The sequence below is a fragment of the Coregonus clupeaformis genome, chromosome 2, assembly GCF_020615455.1.
Source record: "Coregonus clupeaformis isolate EN_2021a chromosome 2, ASM2061545v1, whole genome shotgun sequence".
Classification (NCBI taxonomy): Eukaryota; Metazoa; Chordata; class Actinopteri; order Salmoniformes; family Salmonidae; genus Coregonus; species Coregonus clupeaformis.
In genome coordinates, this window is record NC_059193.1 from 5,527,324 (window position 1) to 5,554,580 (window position 27,257).

General features: G+C 45.2%; 1 protein-coding gene across 4 annotated transcripts; it reads right to left on the bottom strand.

The window, feature by feature from the left end:
• Positions 1–4,696: 4,696 nt before the first annotated feature.
• LOC121542631 (CCR4-NOT transcription complex subunit 10) lies at positions 4,697–25,840 on the bottom strand. 4 transcript variants are annotated; one of them, XM_041852073.1, is made up of 20 exons: positions 25,629–25,840; positions 24,949–24,992; positions 24,600–24,761; positions 24,236–24,386; positions 23,908–24,044; positions 23,581–23,682; positions 23,128–23,214; positions 22,936–23,019; positions 22,502–22,619; positions 22,074–22,232; positions 21,488–21,690; positions 21,258–21,379; positions 20,868–21,047; positions 20,580–20,660; positions 12,936–13,049; positions 8,994–9,124; positions 8,802–8,837; positions 6,198–6,325; positions 5,942–6,017; positions 4,697–5,505 (listed from the first exon to the last, which is right to left on the bottom strand). In XM_041852073.1, the coding sequence occupies exons 1-20, from the start codon at positions 25,645–25,647 to the stop codon at positions 5,339–5,341; spliced, it is 2,301 nt and encodes a 766-aa protein (XP_041708007.1). In that variant the 5' UTR covers positions 25,648–25,840; the 3' UTR covers positions 4,697–5,338. The 4 variants fall into 4 exon arrangements, with proteins under 4 accessions (XP_041708007.1, XP_041708006.1, XP_041708008.1 ...); XM_041852072.1 differs by having other exon boundaries at positions 23,908–24,047; XM_041852074.1 differs by lacking the exon at positions 23,581–23,682 and having other exon boundaries at positions 23,908–24,047.
• Positions 25,841–27,257: the final 1,417 nt, after the last annotated feature.

Sequence of the window (27,257 nt, forward strand, 5' to 3'; positions counted from 1 at the left end):
GTCTAAAGTTGCCTCTGTGCCTCGACTCTGTTCCCATCAAAGAAAGTCAACCGTTTATAATTTTTTTCCTTCAAAATGGAATGCGTCATTCATGGGAAACCACTCTGAAAGAGAATATTGTCTTATCCTGGTGGCAAATAAAATATATGTTTTTTAAAAAGTAGAACTGACAAGTAAATGAAATTAGTGAAAGCATTGATGTTGATCTCTATTGCCTCCATAGTAGTTTCAGTAGATATTCTCCATAGTAACCCCTAGTTGCTTGTCAGTTGCCTGATGACCCACTCATGTAGCCTACATATGACTGAGTAACAAAAGCAAAAGGCGCCACATAATTAGAATCCCCCCATCCCCACATTCACCCTGAGTCTGTATATTCCATTAGACGTTGTAATAAGACAGTTCAGTCAGCACAGCAGTTCCCCTCTATTGGATGTACCTCAATCTGAGAGAACATAACCAAACCAAAATCGTTCATGGTTCCACAGTGGCTATTAACTACAGAACATCAAGAACCAGTAAAAATGCAAATGTTAAAATATAATTTGTGTTTTTTTCCACTGTAGCCTGCACTATGTTATAAGCTAGCTGTTCATAGCTATTAATATTGTACTTCTAGCATTAACTGTTAAAGCCAAGTCATTGTCTCTCCTCCCTCTGTGTCTCTGACTGCCTCTAATGGGCCAGTATTTCCTGTCTGTTGAGCCACATTGCTAAAGTGCTGGTTTACGAGGAGAGCTCGCCTCTGTCCCAAATGGCACCCTATTCAGTGCACTACTTTTGACCAGAGCATTATGAGCCCTGGTCAAAAGTAGTGCGCTAAATAGGGAATAGGTTGCCATTTGGCACGCTACCCTCCTCTGTGAGTTGGTGAGGCACCATGGCTGCAGGCCTCCAGCTGCTCTAACCACCAGAAGAGCTGGCAGGCAGCCTCCCAGACACACCTCATATCTCTCTTACCTTAATAATCCCAGCTGGGTGTACAGGGGAACCAGTGAGACATTGGGCTCCAGACACAGCTTACTCGGTTATATCCTCTTAAAGATTGAACCAAAATGGCAATTTTTAGATATTGAGTTTCAGTAGATTTATTCATATTGACACTGTTCCGGTGTTTTATCTTGTGCCTTTTGTTATATCAGGAGATAAAAATTACACTATGTTTCTGTGCCAATTTGTAACCAGCAGGAAAGGCATTGTGCCAAAAAACTGTGTAAAGTAAAAAATAAAAATAAAACTCTTATAGAATTTTTTTAAATTGCTCACTATCATTTAGTTGATCAGTATTTCATATTGTCCTTGCTGGTGAGACCCCTGGAATATACTGTATTCCTCTATACAGACTGATATAGGTATATATGTACACCATTACCTCATTGCTGAACTGTTAATACCTCGTTGGCACAGTTGCATTTTTCAAACCTCAGTTGAATTGCAGTTAGACGTCGGCTTATAGTGTGCTGTTGTTGCATCACTTAATGGCGCTAGAGAATGGAAAGGGAAGGCTTGGAGAAGTTATGAACAGTTTGATCGAGTAGATTAAACCGAGGACAATGCTGCTTCAAATCCACTGATCTGATGTATTTTAAGTACATTGTTGGTTCCTATATTGTTCCTATAGTTTGAACTTAAGTTTGCCGTGAAAGTTTCTTGAAAGACCTCAAGGTCTTGACACTATAAGAAGACAAGACTTGAATATTTTAATTTTAATGCATGATTCAAAAAGTAATTGTAAAGATTTGTCACTGCTTTTAAAACCAGTGACACTATAACTGTATATACCCCTAAAATAATTGCATGTTAGGTTGAGGAGGACGGCTTCCATTGACTATAAGATTGTATCTTTTATGAATAGCTTTACTGGGCCCAATCAAGTTACCTCATCATGATGTCAAGCAACAACAAAGTTCAAACAGAAATCCATTTGCCTTAAGTATTTCAGTATTTTATTAGGATCCCCATTAGCTACTGCTAAAGCAGTACTTAACACTATACTAGTAAGGATGTTCAACATGTACTCTGTCTATACTTCCACAGTTGGAAGTATCACAATGAATCAAGAAAACGACCAAAGAGCTTAAAGTAAAGGTAACCTTTGTTGAACTGTGTTAGTCACCCGGTTCTGTATCTGCTGTTTGTTTTTTATTGTCGGGTTGCAAAATTCTGGTGACTTCCCAGGTTTTCAAGAATTCCAGGTTGGAGGATTCCGGAATCAGAGGGGATAAAGAGGGAGGGAATCTTCCAAATGGGATTTCTGGGAAAGTTATTTTGCAACCCTAGCTGGAAGTATAATTTGGGCTCCATTCAATCCGTATCACGTAAATAGAGAGATTGAGAGATTAAACACAATGTACCCGTATTTCGGAGACTGCATTCATGGTAAACGCTGCATATGTCGACTCAATCAGAAATGACCTTTACATTTTAATCGCGCTATAGCGCTGAACTTCTTCGATACATATTGAATCGAGCCTCAGTCAATCCTAACTATTAGAAATGCTCTGTGTTCAGTGCACTGTCAACCACAGTAACGTATCTGGTTGAGCAGTATGGGAGGATTCCAGCATTAGTAATGTTCCTCTCATGGAGGTAAACAAGAGAAGCTGTTCATAAGAACATGGTCTTAGACTAATGTGATCATTTTGTCAATATAAGGTGAACTCTAGTAGATACAATGCTAGTGTTCCACGTTTTGAAAGCAACCCTCAATACCTTAAAATAAGCAGCTTTTACCTCTTCTGTTGATTATAACTTGAGCCATCCAAATATATATGTTGTTGAAATTACATAAGATCAAACTTTTAAATGCTTCATCAGTTAATTTTGGCAAAAAATAAGATTGAATATGAATGTGGGAGTGGACTCAATCTAGCAGATTTGTTTTACTTTTTCAATGTATCATTTTTGTTGGGGTGTGTCTTATATGTGGGTGATTTTCATTTTTCCAGAGACCAACAAAAAATATCCAATATTGTGGCAGCAATTCTATGCTGATGTGAAATATACATTATACTGTCAGATGTCTCTGATCCTTAGTCCCAGTCATGCCATTTGAGCGTGGTAAACAGTAATGGGAATGGGGTATATTATTCACTTATTGTTTAATACTTCTTAGGCCATTTACTCTGGAATTGTGTTAAACCAAAAGAAATCAGCTGCATGTCTCTTTCACCGTGTATGAAAACTTTCAGGGATCGTTTGACCCTTTTTGTGGTGTTTATATAGTGCAGAAGGATACTCTGTGTGGATTCCAGGATGGGGTTTACTTATGTGTTTGAAAGGGATAGCAGAACTCTAAAAGAGTTCCATTACTCCCTCCTTCCCTATACCCTCCTCTCTTGACTGGTTGGTTTGAGTCCCAAATGGCACCCTATTCCCTATAGCACAGGTGTTAAACTCATTCCACGGAGGGCCGAGTGGCTGCGTGTTTTCACTCCTCCCTTGTACTTGATTGATGAATTAAGGTCACTAGTAAGGAGCGACTTACAGTAGTGAGTGCATACTTTTTTTTGTACTGGTCCCCTGTGGGAATCTATCCAACAACCCTGGCATTGCAAGAGTCATGCTCTACCAACTGAGCCAAACTAGACTACCCAAGCCAGACCTGGGTTGTCTAGGTCTTGAGAGGGAAAAACCAAAAACCTGCAGACACTAGACCCTCCATGGAATGAGTTTGATACACCTTCCCTATAGAGTGCACTACTTTTGACTAGAGTCCTATCAAAAGTAGTGCACTATATAGGGACTAGGGTGCCATTTGGAACATAACAAGAAGCATTCTGAATGGAGGTCAGGTGATTGCTGTTAACCTGCTGTGTTCTTCACTGGTCTAAATGGACTTTAAACATTTCCTATGCAGTTTGGGATTTCCCTGTTTACGCCTCAATAAATGTGATTCTTGTATCCAACATCCATTTCCAAATCCATCTTTTGTTGAGTCCACTATTATTCAGGCACAGTAGAATACCAAGAGGTGAGGGCAGTGATCAGGTAAGGCCATTAGTTTTTACAAGTGAGGAGTATTCAGTCTGTCAGCAGTGAAGGGGAGGAGCTTTAAGAAGTCACACCCCAGTTCTCACCTGATTTAATTAAGGGACATTTACATTTTAGTCATTTAGCAGACGCTCTTATCCAGCGCGACTTACAGTTAAGTGAGTGCATACATCTCAATGTGGGTCCAGATATCCTCATGACATGGCCCAAGTGGGGGGGTGGACCTTTCCTCTTTTGTTCTCTATTGCTCCTCAAGCAACGGGGGAGGCCGATGACATCATCAGACCAACTCCTGGAATTCCTACTCCATGAAATTTGCATTTGTCAAAACAAAACGTTTTTTTGACCCTCAAGTGTGTGTACATGACCTGTATTCATACATGGGATATTGTTTTTCAACAGGAAAAGTTCAATAGCTGGATTGTCTAAATGGTACCCTATTCCAAACTCAATGGGCCCTGGTCAATCAAGTGTTGAACTATATACATAATAGGGAACCAATTTGGGACGTGTACCAGGTTTTAGTTGTGTTCCTTGTACCCTCATTTAAAAAGGACAGCCATCCACCTCTCCTTGAAGCCAGCTCTAAATCCCTCCCCCACACAAAAAAAACACATTCCTCCTCGGACATAACAGTAGCACAACTCCAATTCATTCTCCCTCAAGGGTCCTTTGAACAATGATTTCAGACCCAACCACCATATAAAATTCAAGTCAGCTTATTTCTGTAAATAAAATTTATTTTTATACAGGTATTTAACTTGCCCCAAGCGGAAGTCGGTCAGTATATATTATAACGGATGTTTCTGTCACAAATGGAAAGTTAAAACTCAAAGAACAGAGAAATGATGTCAGATCTGCTCCAAAGACACTGCAGGTGATGAAAGCCCCCCTCCTCTCACCATAACCACACTGAATAAAGGCTCTGTCCCAAATGGCACCCAATATATAGTGCAATACTTTTTTAGGGCCCTGGTCAAAAGGAGTGCACTATATAGGGGATAAGGTGTAATTTGGAACGCAACCGTCGTCCACCCGACAGGAAACCACTGCACTTCATACCAGGAGGACCTGGAGGGCTCCGTCTGGGCGCTGAGGTGTGAAGTTTCCTCTAGGTACAGATCTAGGATCAGCTTCCTAGCCTTCCAATCCTAGCCTTAACCATTAGTGGGGGAAATGCAAAGCTGACCGAAGATCAGCATCTAGGGACAACTTCACCGGCGCTGAGTGGGGTCAGCTTGCCTTAAATAAATAATACACTGAGGTGAAGTGATAAGACGGGTCGACAGGTACATGTTGGTGTGCAATGGGGCAAGGAGGGTTAGGGGAACCAAGGGTTGAGGGCTCATTTGCGCTGGACTGTTGTGAAGGGTGAGGGCATCTGGATGGGTGGTTGGACAGGCTGGAAGGAGGAGGGAACAGGCTTCTTTCGTGTGTCTGGAGAGGGCGTCTGGAGCACTGAGGGGAGGAGCTGGTTACGTTTGATGATTTGTAGGGCGAGCTGTGTGTTCCCTGAGGTGAGGGGGGGAGAGAGAGAGAGAGGAACAAAGAGAGAAAGAGCGAGGAGGAGAGAGAGGAACAGAGATCATACACAGCTCTTAGTAAGGTCATAAAGTCCTGACCCTTCTACATTGACCCACCCATTGGACAGAAGGGGACTGACGGCTGTAATCTGTCACCACTGCCTTTGTGTCAGCCTGTGGCCTTCAGCATTCTACCTGCTGAATTCTAGAAGTGGAATGTCAGAGTTTGACTGACATCAGCCCCAGCACTTCCTTGAAAAACCACCATACTATGCTAGAGAACAATGGATTCTTCTTGACTATCAAAGTAATAAAGACAACTGTCAGAAGAGGAAAGGACCAACTACAAGATTGGGAAACCTGATGCGCCCACTTCACAACTTTGCAGATCGGAATGAGAACCCAGAGAGACGTAGCTGACTCACCGTTCTGCAGCTCGAGGTAGACAGCCAGTAAGATGGCTTCAGGAGGAATCTCCTTCGTGTTCACCATGGAGGCCGCCTGGGAGAGAGGTAAACAGGTCACACAGACATACTACACACATCTAAACACAGTCATGTTTGGGACAATAACACATCTGAATGGTTTCAAGAGATACGCATGTACTGTAGCTGTGCGTGTGTGTGTGTGTGTGTGTGTGTGTGTGTGGGGGGGGCACGTGTCTACGAGTGTGTACCGTACCTGATGCAGGCACTTGCGGGCCTTCTCATACTCACTCCTCAGACAGTAGGCACTGCCCAGGTTGAAGAGCATTATGGCCCGGGCTGAGCTCACTGTGCTGGGGTAACACAGAGGAGTCTGCTTCCCTGCTGTATGGACACACAACAAACCCTGTCAACAGAGGAGTCTGCCTCCCTGCTGTATGGACACAAAACAAACCCTGTCAACAGAGGAGTCTGCTTCCCTGCTGTATGGACACACAACAAACCCTGTCAACAGAGGAGTCTGCTTCCCTGGCTGTAGGACTAGGGTTGAATAGTGGGAACCGGGTTACCGAGATTTCCCGCCCAAACCCACTCCCTTTTCCTGGGATGAATAACTGCGGGAAACCGCTAAATTATAATAAATGATTTATATGAACAGCATGACATTTAAATGGAACTTAAATTATATGCAATGTCTAAATCTGGCTTCTCTGCAGGCCACGGCCTACTCTGCTATCTGCATGATGACAGACAGCGCATCTCAGTATGGAGCCATCCGCATGATGACAGACAGCGCATCTCAGTATGGAGCCATCCGCATGATGACAGACATCGCATCTCAGTATGGAGCCATCCGCATGATGACAGACAGCGCATCTCAGTATGGAGCCATCCGCATGATGACAGACAACACATCTCAGTATGGAGCCATCCGCATGATGACAGACAGCGCATCTCAGTATGGAGCCATCCGCATGATGACAGACAGCGCATCTCAGTATGGAGCCATCCGCATGATGACAGACAGCGCATCTCAGTATGGAGCCATCCGCATGATGACAGACAACACATCTCAGTATGGAGCCATCCGCATGATGACAGACAGCGCATCTCAGTATGGAGCCATCCGCATGATGACAGACAGCGCATCTCAGTATGGAGCCATCCGCATGATGACAGACAGCGCATCTCAGTATGGAGCCATCCGCATGATGACAGACAGCGCATCTCAGTATGGAGCCATCCGCATGATGACAGACAGCGCATCTCAGTATGGAGCCATCCGCATGATGACAGACAGCGCATCGCAGTATGGAGCCATCCGCATGATGACAGACAGCGCATCTCAGTATGGAGCCATCCGCATGATGACAGACAGCGCATCTCAGTATGGAGCCATCCGCATGATGACAGACAGCGCATCTCAGTATGGAGCCATCCGCAAGATGACAGACAGCGCATCTCAGTATGGAGCCATCCGCATGATGACAGACAGCGCATCTCAGTATGGAGCCATCCGCATGATGACAGACAGGGCATCTCAGTATGGAGCCATCCGCATGATGACAGACAGCCCATCTCAGTATGGAGCCATCCGCATGATGACAGACAGCCCATCTCAGTATGGAGCCATCCGCATGATGACAGACAGCCCATCTCAGTATGGAGCCATCCGCATGATGACAGACAGCGCATCTCAGTATGGAGCCATCTAAATGATGACTGACAGCACATCTCAGTATGGAGCCATCTGCATGATGACTGACAGCACATCTCAGTATGGAGCGCAGTTCACAATGCACGTATTATCTCATCATGTTTTCTTATTGTGACAGGTAGGACTACATTTGCTACAGCATAGCCTATGCTACAGTAATATAAAGACCGAATGCGTATCTAATCTGGCTTTCGGGGGTTACCATACTTTTTCTTTGTAAAGATGCATTTTTTAAAATTGTAGCTGCAGAGTTTTAAAACAGCCCATCACTCGAATATCGCTGCTTTAAAATCAGTGTGCACGCGAGCATGCTCACACTGTCTATCAATTCCATCCAAAATAGATAGGTCTAATCCTGTTCAAGACTGAGATACGTGTGTGTGTGTATATATATACACAGACAGAGATATAGATGTCCTAGCTTACCTCTTTCAGGTAATAAATTCAATGCAGTATTAGCTTTACATTTAACTAACGAATGATGGGTTATCCATAAGCTTCTAACGTATAGCCTCCGTCTCTTGCTCAACACGCCCCTTGGCTTTTGCTGTCCCAGAAAAGGCTAGACTAGAATAGCTTGGACATTTTTTCAAGCATTTCTTATACTAATAGGCTATTGGAAGAGGGATGCAAGCTCGTCTGCTTCCCTGCTGTATGAACACAACACAGCCTCTCTGGACAGCTTTAAAAATAAAGTTAAAAACTGTTTGATGTGTTCTGTGCCCATACGAATGTTCCTTACGATGTAACTGCAATGATGATAGATATTCTTCTTCGTTGTTTTTATGTTGTATTATCTCTCTGTCATACCATGTGAAACCCTGTTGGATCTTGCACAGCCATCTTGTCTCAAGAGGAACACAATGGAAAGAAGTCCCAGACTGTGTTATACAACATGATTTTACTCATGTACATGTATGGCTTTTTATTTTTATGGTCTAATTAATCAACTAAACCCTGTCAGAGGAGTCAGCTTCCCTGCTGTATGGACACACAATACACTGTCATCCCATGAACCATCGCGGGATGAACCATTGCGGGATGTCACCACATACATACTTTAGATGGGGTGTCTCTACAGAGACTGCAGGGAGTGTGTTCAGTGAAAATAGTGTGTGTGGGGTTGTGTGTGTGTAGACTCACATGACTCGACAGGCTCCAGATCCCCTTTATCTGACCCTGTGAACACCAACACACTATCAGACACTGATCTGATCCAGTCATCATGTGGTTACATAGATAGTTAATTTCAGTTAGGGCAGAATACTGGGTGGGGTGCTGGGTTTTCCAGCAAAGCCTTCAATTGGCACTAGAGAGGTGGGTGTGAGGACTAACCTTGGTCCTGCTCGCTGGACAACACCCCCAGGGAGACATCAGTGACGTTCTCTGGGTTGAGGTGAGCGATGGCCTCTGAGATCCGGTCTAGGGATATGAGGGCCTCTGCAGCATACAGGTGGCCCAGGAACCTGAAGCAGAGAGCGAGAGAGAGACAGGGAGGACGCACGGTCCAACACATAGAATCAGATCAACCATTGACTCACTACTACTGGGGCTTGTTCATGGGGATGTGACGTTACAGAACATAGTATATAGCATATAGGATTATGTCTAGACTATAATTTCAAACTTCAATTGATAGCCTGGGAGTTCATTTGCTTAAATCACTGAACACAACAGGCGCTTCTTAGAGAGGCTTCTTTTCCTTGACAATTATTCTCCACTATGACTGTGCATTTTCAGCAGTTCTTACTTTCGCCACTAGAGGTGCGATCAGACGATTTCTAGTGTTCTGTACTCCCGAAGTTGTTGACTGTTTTTATGCTTGCCAGTTAGCTAGAAGTTATTAATTGTTAGCAGCCAATGGGTAACAGTTTCTTACTGGTGATAAAAATGGATGATTGCCATAATTTTTTCACGTTATTACTGAATTATTTAATGTTGCAAATCAAACCTCGTAAACAATTCATGCTAATCTCATAAAGTTTATTTGCTTTAAAGTCTGCTGTTGCCCGGCTATTAAAAAGGGACTGGTGGCTATTTGAGACTGAGTTTTACGGTATGTACAGGTGCGACCAAATATATTGGCACCCCTGCACTTTTCTTAAATAATTCCCCTATTCTCAAATAAGTTTACTTATTTTTTTTAAATGTTGGTTTCCATACTTTGTTATTGGATTTTCAACATTCAACATTTCAATTTTAGTTTTGTAAACTTAAGCAAAGATAAATGTACAATTTTAATTGATAAAATAAAAGACAAATGGCATGGACAAAATGATTGGCACCCCGGAACTATAACTTGCTTGCACAACCTTTAGCCAAGATAACTGCAGACAAATGCTTCTTGTAGCCATCAATAAGCTTGCTACACCTTTCTACTGACTATTTGGCCCACTTTTCAGCAGCAAACTGCTCTAATTCTTTAATGTGAGGGGTGCCATCCACCAAACTGCTGTTTTCAGATCTCACCATAGGTTATGGATGCACATGGTGTAACAAGGTGTGGTGACCAAAAGTTGATTTACATTTCAACTTATTTTAGAAAAAATAGGGAATTATTTAAGAAAAGTGTCAATATATTTGGCCGCAACCGTGTATCCATTGTAAATGTTGCATCAGTCATTCCCCTAGATGACTTAACAAAAGTCCTCCAAAGCTATATCCAGCCCCCCTGGCACCAAAATCATCCATTGAAACAAATAGAAGGTGGGGGGGTTCTGCATAGACAATGGTAAGAGAAACACTGCATTGAATCTTGCTGGATAACCCCCCCCTGGTCTGTCAATAACCCTCCACATTATGTGGTGAGGAGGACAGCAGTGCAGTCCAAGGAAGGAGGAGGGACTGATGGGAAGTCTGTGGTCAGATACTTTCATCAAATCATCTGAGTCATGAAGCAGTCTGAATAGTCAAGAGGTCTGCTATGGCAACATTACCATTACCAGACAGTGTGTCATGGGTGGGGGGTGAAAGGCTAGGGGGAAAAAGGGGGAGTGAGGGATGAAAGGGGAAAAGGGGGAGAGGAATCAAAGGCTAGGGGAAAAGGGGGAGTGAGGGATGGATAGAGAGAGAGCGAGAGAGAGATGGATAGAGAGAGAGGGGATGGATAGAGGGAGAGGGGATGGATAGAGGGAGAGGGGATGGACAGAGGGAGAGGGGATGGACAGAGGGAGAGGGGATGGACAGAGGGAGAGGGGATGGACAGAGGGAGAGGGGATGGACAGAGGGAGATGGAGAGATGGATAGAGAGAGAGATGGATACAGAGAGAGATGGATACAGAGAGAGAGAGATGGACAGAGAGAGATGGACAGAGAGGGAGGGGGGAGGGAGGGGGGGAATGAAAGGCTAGGGGGAAAAGGGGGGGGTGAGGGATGGATAGAGAGAGAGATGGATAGAGAGAGAGGGAGAGAGATGGATGGACAGAGGGAGAGAGATGGATAGAGGGAGAGGGGATGGACAGAGGGAGAGGGGATGGACAGAGGGAGAGGGGATGGACAGAGGGAGATGGAGAGATGGATAGAGAGAGAGATGGATACAGAGAGAGAGATGGACAGAGAGAGAGATGGACAGAGAGAGAGATGGACAGAGAGAGAGATGGACAGAGAGGGAGGGGGGACGGATAGAGGGAGGGGGGGAATGAAAGGCTAGGGGGAAAGGGGGGGTGAGGGATCAAAGGGGAAAAGGGGGAGAGGAATCAAAGGCTAGGGGGAAAAGGGGGAGTGAGGGATGGATAGAGAGAGCGAGAGATGGATAGAGAGAGGGAGAGAGATGGACAGAGAGATAGAGAGAGAGGGAGATGGACAGAGAGAGAGAGATGGACAGAGAGATGGATAGAGAGAGGGAGGGGGGACGGATAGAGGGAGGGAGGGATGAAGTCCTTACTTGAGGGATATTGAGGGACTTGATGGAGGGTAAAGGAGGAGAGTGGGGGAGATTCACAAAATGGGACAAACACCAAATTGAGACTGCATGCAGTATTCTGCAAAAATATCCTCCGTGTACAATGTAAAACACAAAATAATGCATACAGAGCAGAATTAGGCCAATACCTGCTAATGATCAAAATCCAGAAAAGAGCCGTTCAATTCAACAACCACCTAAAAGGAAGCGATTCTCAAACCTTCCATAACAAAGCCATCACCTACAGAGACATTAACCTGGAGAAGAGTCCCCTAAGCAAGCTGGTCCTGGGGCTCTGTTCACAAACAGACCCCACAGAGCCCCAGGACAGCAACACAATTAGACCCAACCAAATCATGAGAAAACAAAAAGATAATTACTTGACACATTGGAAATAATTTTTAAAAAACAGCGCAAACTGGAATGCTATTTGGCCCTAAACAGAGAGTACACAGTGGCAGAATACCTGACCACTGTGACTGACCCAAACTTAAGGAAAGCTTTGACTATGTACAGACTCAGTGAGCATAGCCTTGCTATTGAGAAAGGCCGCCGTAGGCAGACCTGGCTGTCAAGAGAAGACAGGCTATGTGCACACTGCCCACAAAATGAGGTGGAAACTGAGCTGCACATCCTAACCTCCTGCCAAATGTATGACCATATTAGAGAAACATATTTCCCTCAGATTACACAGACCCACAAAGAATTTGAAAACAAAGCTAATTTTGATAAACTCCCATATTTACATTGACATTTTAGTCATTTAGCAGACGCTCTTATCCAGAGCGACTTACAGTTAGTGAGTGCATACATTATTTTTTTATTTTTCATACTGGCCCCCCGTGGGAATCGAACCCACAACCCTGGCGTTGCAAACGCCATGCTCTACCAACTGAGCTACATACCTGCCGGCCATTCCCTCCCCTACCCTGGACGACGCTGGGCCAATTGTGCGCCGCCCCATGGGTCTCCCGGTCGCGGCCGGCTATGACAGAGCCTGGATATATAGCCATATCTATTGAGTGAAATACCAGTGTGCCATCACAGCAACAAGATGTGTGACCTGTTGCCACAAGAAAAGGACAACCAGTAAAGAACAAACTCTGTAATAAACCATATTTATGGTTATTTATTTTCCCTTTTGTACTTTAACTATTTGCACATCATTATAACACTGTACATAGCCATAATATGACATTTTAAATGTCTATTCTTTTTGAACTTTTGTGAGTGTAATGTTTACTGTTCATTTTGATTGTTTATTTCACTTTTGTTTATTCTCTATTTCACTTGCTTTGGCAACGTTAACATATGTTTCCCATGCCAATAAAGCCCTTACATTGAAATGGAGATAGAGAGAGTGATGAAGTCCTTACTTGAGTGATCCAGACAGCTTGGTCTGGTGAAGGAGCTTCTCTGCATGGTTCAGGGCCATCAGGTTGTCTCCTAACGCCAGGGCCACGTAGGCACTGCAGGCCAGGAGGGAACACCTAGAGAGCCAACACCACACAGGAATACCCATTCAGATACACACATGACAGATCACATCAACCATGCAGTGGGAAACATAGTGGGTTGTATAACATTCAGATGTGGGAGAAATTAATTATATATTGAAATTAATACTAATTAAACAATTCATTCAATGATTTTTGTTAGTGAAAAAAAATGTGCAGGCGGGGAGAGTCTGGACTGTAGTGGGTGTGTCCCTCCCAGGTCTCTCACTGGTTGGCTGGCTGGGCCACAACTGAACAGACTCAGATTCCAGGAAATAAACCAGAGTAGTTGACGGGATACCCGTAAACTTTCCCGGTGGGGTCAGCCCTTCATTCAGCACCTCCTCTATAGCTCTACCCCCTCCCGAACTCTCCCAACGAAAAGTGAAAGGAATGAGGGAAAGCTTTGTCCAATTAGTCCATAGAAGAGAAACACAGGAGGACCAGAGAGGGCAACAGAGAAATGGAAGAAAGAAAGAAGAGAGGAGGAGGAGAGTGATATATGAGTCATGAGAGGCATAGGAAGGAGGGAGAGGAGGAGGAGAGTGATATGAGTCCTGAGAGGCATAGGAAGGAGGGAGAGGAGAAGGAGGAGGAGAGTGATATGAGTCCTGAAAGGAAGGAGGGAGAGGAGAAGGAGGAGTGATATATGAGTCCTGAGAGGCATAGGAAGGAGGGAGAGGAGGGGGAGAGTGATATATGAGTCCTGAGAGGCATAGGAAGGAGGGAGAGGAGGAGGAGAGTGATATATGAGTCCTGAGAGGCATAGGAAGGAGGGCGAGGAGAAGGAGGAGGAGAGTGATATGAGTCCTGAGAGGCATAGGAAGGAGGGAGAGGAGGAGGAGAGTGATATATGAGTCCTGAGAGGCATAGGAAGGAGGGAGAGGAGGAGGAGAGTGATATATGAGTCCTGAGAGGCATAGGAAGGAGGGCGAGGAGAAGGAGGAGGAGAGTGATATATGAGTCCTGAAAGGCATAGGAAGGAGGGAGAGAAGGAGGAGTGATATGAGTCCTGAGAGGCATAGGAAGGAGGGAGAGGAGGAGGAAAGTGATATATGAGTCCTGAGAGGCATAGGAAGGAGGGCGAGGAGAAGGAGGAGGAGAGTGATATATGAGTCCTGAAAGGCATAGGAAGGAGGGAGAGAAGGAGGAGTGATATATGAGTCCTGAGAGGCATAGGAAGGAGGGAGAGGAGGAGGAGAGTGATATATGAGTCCTGAGAGGCATAGGAAGGAGGGAGAGGAGGAGGAGAGTGATATATGAGTCCTGAGAGGCATAGGAAGGAGGGAGAGGAGGAGGAGAGTGATATATGAATCCTGCGAGGCATAGGAAGGAGGGAGAGGAGGAAGAAAGTGATATATGAGTCCTGAGAGGCATAGGAAGGAGGGAGAGGAGGAGGAGAGTGATATGAGTCCTGAGAGGCATAGGAAGGAGGGCGAGGAGAAGGAGGAGGAGAGTGATATACGAGTCCTGAAAGGCATAGGAAGGAGGGAGAGAAGGAGGAGTGATATGAGTCCTGAGAGGCATAGGAAGGAGGGAGAGGAGGAGGAGAGTGATATATGAGTCCTGAGAGGCATAGGAAGGAGGGCGAGGAGAAGGAGGAGGAGAGTGATATATGAGTCCTGAAAGGCATAGGAAGGAGGGAGAGAAGGAGGAGTGATATATGAGTCCTGAGAGGCATAGGAAGGAGGGAGAGGAGGAGGAGAGTGATATATGAGTCCTGAGAGGCATAGGAAGGAGGGAGAGGAGGAGGAGAGTGATATATGAGTCCTGAGAGGCATAGGAAGGAGGGAGAGGAGGAGGAGAGTGATATATGAGTCCTGAGAGGCATAGGAAGGAGGGCGAGGAGGAGAAGGAGGAGAGTGATATATGAGTCCTGAGAGGCATAGGAAGGAGGGAGAGGAGGAGGAGAGTGATATATGAGTCCTGAGAGGCATAGGAAGGAGGGAGAGGAAGAGGAGAGTGATATATGAATCCTGAGAGGCATAGGAAGGAGGGAGAGGAGGAGGAGAGTGATATATGAGTCCTGAGAGGCATAGGAAGGAGGGAGAGGAGGAGGAGAGTGATATGAGTCCTGAGAGGCATAGGAAGGAGGGAGAGGAGAAGGAGGAGGAGAGTGATATGAGTCCTGAAAGGAAGGAGGGAGAGGAGAAGGAGGAGTGATATATGAGTCCTGAGAGGCATAGGAAGGAGGGAGAGGAGGGGGAGAGTGATATATGAGTCCTGAGAGGCATAGGAAGGAGGGAGAGGAGGAGGAGAGTGATATATGAGTCCTGAGAGGCATAGGAAGGAGGGCGAGGAGGAGAAGGAGGAGAGTGATATATGAGTCCTGAGAGGCATAGGAAGGAGGGAGAGGAGGAGGATAGTGATATATGAGTCCTGAGAGGCATAGGAAGGAGGGCGAGGAGGAGAAGGAGGAGAGTGATATATGAGTCCTGAGAGGCATAGGAAGGAGGGAGAGGAGGAGGAGAGTGATATATGAGTCCTGAGAGGCATAGGAAGGAGGGCGAGGAGGAGAAGGAGGAGAGTGATATATGAGTCCTGAGAGGCATAGGAAGGAGGGCGAGGAGGAGAAGGAGGAGAGTGATATATGAGTCCTGAGAGGCATAGGAAGGAGGGAGAGGAGAAGGAGAGTGATATGAGTCCTGAGAGGCATAGGAAGGAGGGAGAGGAGGGGGAGAGTGATATACGAGTCCTGAGAGGCATAGGAAGGAGGGAGAGGAGGGGGAGAGTGATATACGAGTCCTGAGAGGCATAGGAAGGAGGGAGAGGAGGGAGAGAGTGATATATGAGTCCTGAGAGGCATAGGAAGGAGGGAGAGGAGGGGGAGAGTGATATGAGTCCTGAGAGGCATAGGAAGGAGGGGGAGAGTGATATATGAGTCCTGAGAGGCATAGGAAGGAGGGGGAGAGTGATATATGAATCCTGAGAGGCATAGGAAGGAGGAGAGGAGGGGGAGAGTGATATATGAATCCTGAGAGGCATAGGAAGGAGGGCGAGGAGGAGGAGGAGGAGGAGGAGGAGGAGGAGGAGGAGAGTGATATATGAGTCCTGAGAGGCATAGGAAGGAGGGAGAGGAGGAGCAGGGTGATATATGAGTCCTGAGAGGCATAGGAAGGAGGGAGAGGAGGGGGAGAGTGATATATGAGTCCTGAGAGGCATAGGAAGGAGGGAGAGAGTGATATATGAATCCTGAGAGGCATAGGAAGGAGGGAGAGGAGGAGGAGGAGGAGGAGAGTGATATAAGAGTCCTGAAAGGCATAGGAAGGAGGGAGAGGAGGAGAGTGATATGAGTCCTGAGAGGCATAGGAAGGAGGGAGAGGAGAAGGAGGAGTGATATATGAGTCCTGCGAGGCATAGGAAGGAGGGAGAGGAGGAGGAGAGTGATATATGAGTCCTGAGAGGCATAGGAAGGAGGGAGAGGAAGAGGAGAGTGATATATGAATCCTGAGAGGCATAGGAAGGAGGGAGAGGAGGAGGAGAGTGATATATGAGTCCTGAGAGGCATAGGAAGGAGGGAGAGGAGAAGGAGGAGGAGAGTGATATATGAGTCCTGAAAGGAAGGAGGGAGAGGAGGGGGAGAGTGATATATGAGTCCTGAGAGGCATTGGAAGGAGGGAGAGGAGGAGGAGAGTGATATATGAGTCCTGAGAGGCATAGGAAGGAGGGCGAGGAGGAGAAGGAGGAGAGTGATATATGAGTCCTGAGAGGCATAAAAAGGAGGGAGAGGAGGAGGAGAGTGATATATGAATCCTGAGAGGCATAGGAAGGAGGGAGAGGAGGAGGAGAGTGATATATGAGTCCTGAGAGGCATAGGAAGGAGGGAGAGGAGGGGGAGAGTGATATATGAGTCCTGAGAGGCATAGGAAGGAGGGAGAGGAGGGGGAGAGTGATATATGAGTCCTGAAAGGCATAGGAAGGAGGGCGAGGAGGAGGAGGAGGAGAGTGATATATGAGTCCTGAGAGGCATAGGAAGGAGGGAGAGGAGGAGAAGGAGGAGAGTGATATGAGTCCTGAGAGGCATAGGAAGGAGGGAGAGGAGGAGGAGAGTGATATATGAATCCTGAGAGGCATAGGAAGGAGGGAGAGGAGGAGGAGAGTGATATATGAATCCTGAGAGGCATAGGAAGGAGGGAGAGGAGGAGAGTGATATATGAGTCCTGAGAGGCATAGGAAGGAGGGAGAGGAGGAGAGTGATTTATGAGTCCTGAGAGGCATAGGAAGGAGGGCGAGGAGGGGAAGGAGGAGAGTGATATATGAGTCCTGAGAGGCATAGGAAGGAGGGAGAGGAGGAGAGTGATTTATGAGTCCTGAGAGGCATAGGAAGGAGGGCGAGGAGGAGGAGGAGGAGAGTGATATATGAGTCCTGAGAGGCATAGGAAGGAGGGCGAGGAGGAGGAGGAAGAGAGTGATATATGAATCCTGAGAGGCATAGGAAGGAGGGCGAGGAGGAGGAGGAAGAGAGTGATATATGAATCCTGAGAGGCATAGGAAGGAGGGAGAGGAGGAGGAGAGTGATATATGAATCCTGAGAGGCATAGGAAGGAGGGAGAGGAGGGGGAGAGTGATATATGAGTCCTGAGAGGCATAGGAAGGAGGAGGAGGAGAGTGATATATGAGTCCTGAGAGGCATAGGAAGGAGGGAGAGGAGGAGGAGAGTGATATATGAATCCTGAGAGGCATAGGAAGGAGGGAGAGGAGGGGGAGAGTGATATATGAATCCTGAGAGGCATAGGAAGGAGGAGGAGAGTGATATATGAGTCCTGAGAGGCATAGGAAGGAGGGAGAGGAGGAGGAGGAGGAGAGTGATATATGAGTCCTGAGAGGCATAGGAAGGAGGGCGAGGAGGGGGAGAGTGATATATGAGTCCTGAGAGGCATAGGAAGGAGGGAGAGGAGGAGGAGGAGGAGAGTGATATATGAATCCTGAGAGGCATAGGAAGGAGGGAGAGGAGGAGGAGAGTGATATATGAATCCTGAGAGGCATAGGAAGGAGGGAGAGGAGGGGGAGAGTGATATATGAATCCTGAGAGGCATAGGAAGGAGGGAGAGAGTGATATATGAGTCCTGAGAGGCATAGGAAGGAGGGCGAGGAGGAGGAGGAGGAGAGTGATATATGAGTCCTGAGAGGCATAGGAAGGAGGGAGAGGAGGAGGAGAGTGATATATGAGTCCTGAGAGGCATAGGAAGGAGGGAGAGGAGGAGGAGGAGGAGGAGAGTGATATACAGTGGGGCAAAAAAGTATTTAGTCAGCCACCAATTGTGCAAGTTCTCCCACTTAAAAAGATGAGAGAGGCCTGTAATTTTCATCATAGGTACACGTCAACTATGACAGACAAATTGAGAAAAAAAAATCCAGAAAATCCCATTGTAGGATTTTTAATGAATTTATTTGCAAATTATGGTGGAAAATAAGTATTTGGTCACCTACAAACAAGCAAGATTTCTGGCTCTCACAGACCTGTAACTTCTTCTTTAAGAGGCTCCTCTGTCCTCCACTCGTTACCTGTATTAATGGCACCTGTTTGAACTTGTTATCAGTATAAAAGACACCTGTCCACTACCTCAAACAGTCACACTCCAAACTTCACAATGGCCAAGACCAAAGAGCTGTCAAAGGACACCAAAAACAAAATTGTAGACCTGCACCAGGCTGGGAAGACTGAATCTGCAACAGGTAAGCAGCTAGGTTTGAAGAAATCAACTGTGGGAGCAATTATTAGGAAATGGAAGACATACAAAACCACTGATAATCTCCCTCGATCTGGGGCTCCATGCAAGATCTCACCCCGTGGGGTCAAAATGATCACAAGAACGGTGAGCAAAAATCCCAGAACCACACGGGGGGACCTAGTGAATGACCTGCTGAGAGCTGGGACCAAAGTAACAAAGCCAACCATCAGTAACACACTACGCCGCCAGGGACTCAAATCCTGCAGTGCGAGACGTGTCCCCCTGCTTAAGCCAGTACATGTCCAGGCCCGTCTGAAGTGCATTTGGATGATCCAGAAGAGGATTGGGAGAATGTCATATGGTCAGATGAAACCAAAATATAACTTTTTGGTAAAAACTCAACTCGTCATGTTTGGAGGACAAAGAATGCTGAGTTGCATCCAAAGAACACCATACCTACTGTGAAGCATGGGGTTGGAAACATCATGCTTTGGGGCTGTTTTTCTGCAAAGGGACCAGGACGACTGATCCGTGTAAAGGAAAGAATGAATGGGGCCATGTATCGTGAGATTTTGAGTGAAACCCTCCTTCCATCAGCAAGGGCATTGAAGATGAAACGTGGCTGGGTCTTTCAGCATGACAATGATCCCAAACACACCGCCCGGGCAACGAAGGAGTGGCTTCGTAAGAAGCATTTCAAGGTCCTGGAGTGGCCTAGCCAGTCTCCAGATCTCAACCCCATAGAAAATATTTGGAGGGAGTTGAAAGTCTGTGTTGCCCAGCGACAGCCCCAAAACATCACTGCTCTAGAGGAGATCTGCATGGAGGAATGGGCCAAAATACCAGCAACAGTGTGTGAAAACCTTGTGAAGACTTACAGAAAACGTTTGACCTGTGTCATTGCCAACAAAGGGTATATAACAAAGTATTGAGAAACTTTTGTTATTGACCAAATACTTATTTTCCACCATCATATGCCAATAAATTCATTAAAAATCCTACAATGTGATTTTCTGGATTTTTTTTTCTATTTTTGTCTGTCATAGTTGACGTGTACCTATGATGAAAATTACAGGCCTCTCTCATCTTTTTAAGTGGGAGAACTTGCACAATTGGTGGCTGACTAAATACTTTTTTTCCCCACTGTATGAGTCCTGAGAGGCATAGGAAGTAGGGAGAGGAGGGGGAGAGTGATATATGAGTCCTGAGAGGCATAGGAAGGAGGGAGAGGAGGGGGAGAGTGATATTTGAGTCCTGAGAGGCATAGGAAGGAGGGAGAGGAGGAGGAGGAGGAGAGTGATATATGAATCCTGAGAGGCATAGGAAGGAGGGAGAGGAGGAGGAGAGTGATATATGAATCCTGAGAGGCATAGGAAGGAGGGAGAGGAGGGGGAGAGTGATATATGAATCCTGAGAGGCATAGGAAGGAGGGAGAGAGTGATATATGAGTCCTGAGAGGCATAGGAAGGAGGGCGAGGAGGAGGAGGAGGAGCAGAGTGATATGAGTCCTGAGAGGCATAGGAAGGAGGGAGAGGAGGAGGAGAGTGATATATGAGTCCTGAGAGGCATAGGAAGGAGGGAGAGGAGGAGGAGGAGGAGGAGGAGAGTGATATATGAGTCCTGAGAGGCATATGAAGTAGGGAGAGGAGGGGGAGAGTGATATATGAGTCCTGAGAGGCATAGGAAGGAGGGAGAGGAGGGGGAGAGTGATATTTGAGTCCTTAGAGGCATAGGAAGGAGGGAGAGGAGGAGGGTGATATATGAGTCCTGAGAGGCATAGGAAGGAGGGAGAGGAGAATGAATTGACTGGGGGAGACGGAGGGAGACAGAAAGGTAGAGAGGTGTCTGTTACCTGAGGTTTTCAACCTCCTGTTTCCTCAGAGGTGAAGATGGTGCTGCAGAAAGGAACTTGTCCCCTTCTTGACCCTTCCCACTGTCAAACCAACAAAGAGAAAATCAGGGAAATGGAAAGCAACATACTCCCTGCAAAGTTATTCTTCTATCTGAGGCCATGGAGAGCTGAATCCTTGTTAATAGTCTATCCCTTAATGACCACAGTGCTCTACAAAAATAGATTTGGAAGATTTGACAAGACATGTTTCAGCATCAAGCCAATCTCAAGGTGAGATGAGACACTGACCTGCAGGCGTCGCTGTTCTCTGAGCCGCTCTCTGTGCTGCCTGACTGGCTGGGTGTCTTGGAGCCGTTCTCTGCCTTGGTCTCCTGCTGCTGGTGATCAGGGAGGAGGACCAGACCGTTCCTCAGACAGATGGCTGCAAACTCCATACTGGCCACCGGAATGGCTGCAGACTGCCCATCACTACACACCCACATTTAGGGGAGGAAAGAGTCAACCATGAAGTTAATGGAGATATAGTAATGATCAACATCTTGAGTTGTCTCAGAGTACCCTCTAATTTCAGCGAGCTAGCCCCTATTGATTTCAGCAAACACTACCATGTAAACAAATGTTTTAACGCAATCTCCTGGACAGTACTGGTTAGGTCCATGGGGAAAAGGGAAAACTGACCTGTAGATTGTGTTCTGGGAGGACTGCGACGCCAGGATGATCTTGCGATGGTAGCCTTGCCCAACGATGGCCTGAACGATACCCTTTTTACTGGGAAGACCCTTGTTCTCCTGTTCTAAGCTCTGAAAAATAACAAAATGTCAAATTTTAATGTTGGTACGTTTTATTTCACTGTAAGAAAACGTGTGTATGTGTGAGCGTGAGTTTGTGTGTGTTTTATCACAACTCACGCCCTTGTTGGCAGCGATGCAGCACTCAGCCAGCCGTAACCAGAGGCGAGGGTTAGAGTGGTACACCTGCACAGCCTCCATCAGACACTCGAAGGCCGCCAGGGGCCGGCCGATGTGCAGCAGCTGGATCCCACAGTTATACAGCAGCTCATAACGCTTGTTGGCTAGCAGCGCGCACATGGGGATGCCCGAGAACTGCTTAGCTGGAAGGACAGAGAGACAACAGAGCTAGTCAGTGAACAACAGAGCTAGTCAGTGAACAACAGAGCTAGTCAGTGAACAACAGAGCTAGTCAGTGTACAACAGAGCTAGTCAGTGTACAACAGAGCTAGTCAGTGAACAACAGAGCTAGTCAGTGTACAACAGAGCTAGTCAGTGTACAACAGAGCTAGTCAGTGTACAATTACGAGAGAAACATGTAAGACCAGTTTCCAGGACACAGATTAAACTAGTCCTGCACTAAAATACACTTTTGATGGAGAATTTGCATTGAACATACTTTTAAGTCCAAGACTAGGCTTAATCTGTGTCCGGGAAACTGTCCTGTTGCGTTCAATAGCATTAAACCCAGTTTCTATTGACTCACATTGCCCGTTACCCGTTGCCCCACCGTCACCCAGCTGTGCACACGTGTGGTCGTTCTCCTGCAGGGCCTTTTTGAAGTAGAAGATACCTAGGTTGTGTTTCCCCATGGCAAAGTGTATGCAACCCAGATTGTTCCAGAACATACAGCGCACACATTCACCTGATGGAAGAAACAAACAAGTCAGAACGTTTAGTGGAAGTTAACTTTCATATATGTAATGCTCAATGGTGCTCTGTCACTGACAGGACAGTCTTTCTGATACCCTTTCCATACTATATAGCTGACCCGATCCATACAGTCCTGGCTCGGATATATACTTTGACATTGTCCTTTCCAGCATGGTCCAACAACTATGGTGGAAGTGTAACCAGGTAAGCACAGCTCAGTACAGGTCAGTTCTCAGTTGTGTAAAAGGGGTCTAAACATACCTGTTTTGATGGCCCCTGGGTGCTCTGCGATGTTGGAGCTGTTTAAGAGCTTCACTGCTTTGCGGTAGTTTCCTCTCAGGTACTCAAAGTTACTCTTGAGGAAGAGTGAGGGCGCAGACTAGTGGGAGATGAAGGAAACACAGGTTGGAATGGAAACATTGACATTCTAGTCATTTAGCAGATGCTCTCATCCAAAACAACTTACAATCAGTGCATTCAACTGAAGCAGGGAAAGGTAGGAAGGGGCTGTTTGGGAGAGAGCAGGTTTAGTAAGGCAGTTCAATAGCCTGGTTTCCAGATCGTGTTGTGCCGTCTTGACAACTTCTATGGTCATTGTCAAGCCGTTGACCATAGGAGTTGGCAAGACAGCACAAACAGACCTGGAACCAGGCTAGTTTAGTAATGGGTTTAGCAACGTAAACATCATGACTCACATTCCCTGCTGTGTTCATCACAGACTTGATCTCCCTTTTGCACGCCTTTGATGACTTCATCTGAATGTACGCTCGCACTTTGTACTGTGGACGAAAATAACGACAAAAGTGTGAAACAAAAGCAGCAATACAAAAGTTGCTTTCCTGTCTTCATTTCCTCCACCTCAGGAAAAGGATTGGTGTTAAATGTACCTGGTGCATTTTGGATTTTGCCGCTTCGATCATGCCGATGAACTCTGCCTTCTGGTTCCGACCATCTTTGTTTGTGCTGTTGGCACTCTGCAATTTCAAGACAGACACAGACATTAGAAAATGACCACATTGCATTCAGAAAATATAAAATGTCTTCTCATCTCATTATAATTGAAATGTAAAACCATTAGTAAAATAGCCTGCACTCAGATGTAACTAGTGTAACTGCATAACCTCAGTAAGATGTTTATTTTGGCAGACCTAGTGTAAAAATGCCGTGGCCATCCAGAGTAGGAGTGTGTTGTATTTGGTTCTAAAGGCACCTTCACACTGACCCAACATTGACCAACGCTCCAACATTTGCCAACAACCGCCAAGTCACATCTATCCAATTCTGTGTTTGTTGGTCAATGTTGTGTCAGTGTGTAAGTGCCTGAAGTGTATTTTAGTAACCTGTCCTCCAGTAATCTCCCTGAGATTATCCTGAATGAGGTCTGCTGCCTCCACTACCGGGTCCCTGTGAATGTAGAACTTGCACTGTGCCTGAAATATTACCTGGACATGACAGACACCCTTAATGTAAGTACACACGCAGCGGCACATCTTTGCACAAGAACCTTAATATCTCACAACATTACAGGTGCCACTAATAATAATAAGAACATATGGACTTAGGCAGAACAGTCATTTCTCTAAGAGGTGGAAAATAACATTCAACATACATGAGCACAGTAACATAAACATCATGGGTCAAAGTCACAAACGTGACCGGACACATACCTCCCCTTTGCCGTTCTTGTTGTTTCCCTGTACAGACAGTTTCTCCAGCACAGCAAGGAGATGGAGGGCCTTCTCTGGCTGGTACGTTAGCAGGTACAGATCCACCAGCAAGAAGCAGACCGCCAGAGCAAACTTCTCTTCTAGGACAAATAACACCATCAAGCCATGCTATACTGATGGGATGCACAGGCCGATTCATCAGGAACATTACCAGTTGCTGTGACTAAGCGTGTGCGTGTGACTGTGTGTGTACTGTGTAATCATGCACTATATTTCAGTGTTTGTGTTCTCTGACATATGAATTTCCATATAAATCACCAAAACCTACCAAATGGCTCCAGAAACTGGTACAGCTTCTCTCCAATAGCGATAGCTTCGGAGTACTGTCTCATGTGGTAGTGAATGATAGCTTGATTGTAGTAGAGCAGACTGTTCTCTACGTCATCCAAACCATCAATGTCCTCCATTGAAGTGTGCACCTTGATAGACAAAAATGCATGAATGGTTAGACAAAAATGCATGAATGGTTAAGGATCAGCCAACTTAATGGTTGAACTATTCTGTGCATCTGTGAATATATTGATCAAGAATCAAGACATTTAAAACATGAATCAATGATACTACACTATATTAAACATTTATTTGGCATGTCATTGAGAGAACTGGATATAAAAGGTTTTAACGATAGTCACCTGGTTTTTCATTGCAATGAGGGTCTGTTTCAGGGTACATGTGGTGGTTTGGCCACTCTTGTAGAATTCAGCTATTGCTTTATTCAAAGCAATCTTGTAGTCCTCCTTGTTCAACTCTTGCAGCTTCCCAAGGTGTTTCAAAGATTCATCATAGTTTCCGGCCTGTGAGTAAACAAATTAAAATCAACAAATGTAACAAAAAAACTCATGAATAGTAGCATCAACAAATGTAAACAAATATTGTAAATCAGATAGGTTTGACAGACGGAGTTGTTGCCAAGTTGGCCAACTCCCTAGGATTGCACAATTTGCAGAAAACACTGCTGATGGCAAATAAAAGTGATGTTACCGTAAACGCCTCCAACGCATTTGCAGCTATTTCTTTTTCTTGGTCTGAAATCCCAGGGGAGGAAATGTTATCATGCTTGACTTCATTTCGTTTTGGTTGAATAAAAAACAATATACAGCCCATTTAGCTAGCTAATCATGCAAAATGTTTGCTACCAAGCCAAAACATAATGTTAAAACAAGTTAGCTAACGTATGCTAGCTAGGTCCAAATTCAGGTGGGCGTGTGTTGACAGTTAGCATTACACGCTAGTCAAGATTGTTGACATGACAAGTTTGGGAACTAGCTAGCTAGTGCGTAGTTAGCCGAGTCTGCCAACGTTGGTCACACGTGACACAATTAACTACTAACTAGCTAGCCAGATAACTAGTTGTTTATTGCCATGTTTAGATAGTCAATGTCAATTCATAGCTAGTTAGCTACCAACGCAGCTAGGGCAAGGACACTGGATGGATAGCTTTGTAGCTAGCTAGCATTAACACTGGCGTCAGCTAGTATTAGCCAGCTAGCAATCAACCGATGGTTGGTTAAATGTAAAACCCATGTAAATGCTGGTGGATTAAGACTAGTGTTGGTACTAGCTAATTATCCGTATATAGTTAGTAAGATATAAATAACCGAGTTAGCATGCCACTTTAGTTAAAACATATTAGCTAGCTAGCAAGCTAGTCACTCTCCCACCTGTGTTGTTATCTGCCATTTCGGGGATCTCGTGCTTTAATTGATGGAAATGCCCCAGCCAGAAGGTTTACTAAGATAAATATTGGGACACAACGATTCGTTGACTACGTTAGCTAGCCAAAAGGATAAATTTAAGTACTCCGCTCGTTCGTAACTAGAACAAGATATCCGAAATCTGACCGCTCTCAACTGCTTTTTTCAACGTTCCGCCATTGAAATGATGCTGAAGTAAACAAATCTGAAAGAAGCGCAGCTCGTGACGCAGATGCCTGGCAATACCGATAAATAACACCGTCTACCGGTATGGAGGGGAAATGCAAGTAAAGTGCATCAACTCAAAGCCCTCATCCCATACATCAAATAATGTTGTCACTGTAAAATAAAATTTAATAATCCTGTGTATTCATTTGCATTACCGGGTTATCAGAAGACATTCATGATCTGCTCAACTTACTCAAAAACCAAAGCTAATCAAGCATTTTGCATCCGTTTTCAATAGCTCGTACTCCTAACTTATCTCCACATGGTGGCAGTAAATTATCATTATTGATACATGATGATGGCCTGAAGAATGGTAAGTAAGAAAATAAGAAAAATACAAAATAAGTAGGTCTGATCATTGCTTTGCTTCGCTTCACAGGTTTGACACGTTTCAAATATCTGATGTGAAATTTCGTTTACGAAATGAAGTTTTGTGACAGTTAACATATGTTCTCACTATAAACGGGCTGCACTATAATGTAGTGAAGCTCCAGGGAGGACAATATAACTGACGAAGTAAACCAATTGTGTACTGCAGGCTAATAATGAAAATCAATTAAGCATCGTTACAGCATCTCTCTCTCTCCATCTCTCTCTGTCTCATCAAAAAGGAAGATCATAAAAAAAACACTAATGGCTTTTTAATTGTATTTCACTCAGGCAATTCCACACAGTCTGTGGTTATTTGAATCAAGCAACCAGAGTGAGATCGGTTAAAGTAAAAAAGAAATAGAAGATACTGAAAGATGGTTGAAACCCCGGTGGCAGTTCCTGCTCTCAATAGTGAAAACTCGAAGAGGAGAGACTTGCCCACTGAAGATGTTTCACAGTAAGTTTCCCTAATTAGCTGAAGGGATATATTTCAAAGTTTAGCATGTGAACCAAATAATAACTATTTTGATTCAAGCATAAAAATAGTTTGATTTAAAAAAAATCAATACAATAGTTTGAGAGTGAGTGATAACAATATGGAATATTAGTAATATGGAATGCTCCGCTAGAACCACTGTTTAGAATCGTTGAGATCCTAATTCTACAGTCTCAGCACACTGATGGCCATGTTTGTATGTATTACCAGAGGGCAATTCCTGTATTTCTTGATCCTGGAGTATTCTAACCCTGGCTGCAATATTGCTCTGAGGGACTCCTCCTGTTCTCACTATACAACACAATAGCCCCCCTTTACCCGTGAGACAGTGGATAGGGCCAGCAGACTGTGTATGGGGAATGGTCAGTTTCAGATGCAGCTCAGCTCTCTTCCTTAGCAATGTACTATATGGTTAAGCCCACACAAACCCACAGCTTTATGAGTTGTTATAACTGGTTTGACTGGGGGAAGGTGAAAGGGTAAAGGTTCTAATACGTGAT

Excerpts from the sequence above, each read along its gene's own strand:
- LOC121542631 (XM_041852072.1), bottom strand. Across the intron at positions 24,762-24,948 it reads ATGCGTTGGAGGCGTTTACG|GCCGGAAACTATGATGAATC; the intron begins GTAACATCACTT and ends GTTTACTCACAG. Across the intron at positions 20,661-20,867 it reads GAGAACAGCGACGCCTGCAG|TGGGAAGGGTCAAGAAGGGG; the intron begins GTCAGTGTCTCA and ends TTGGTTTGACAG.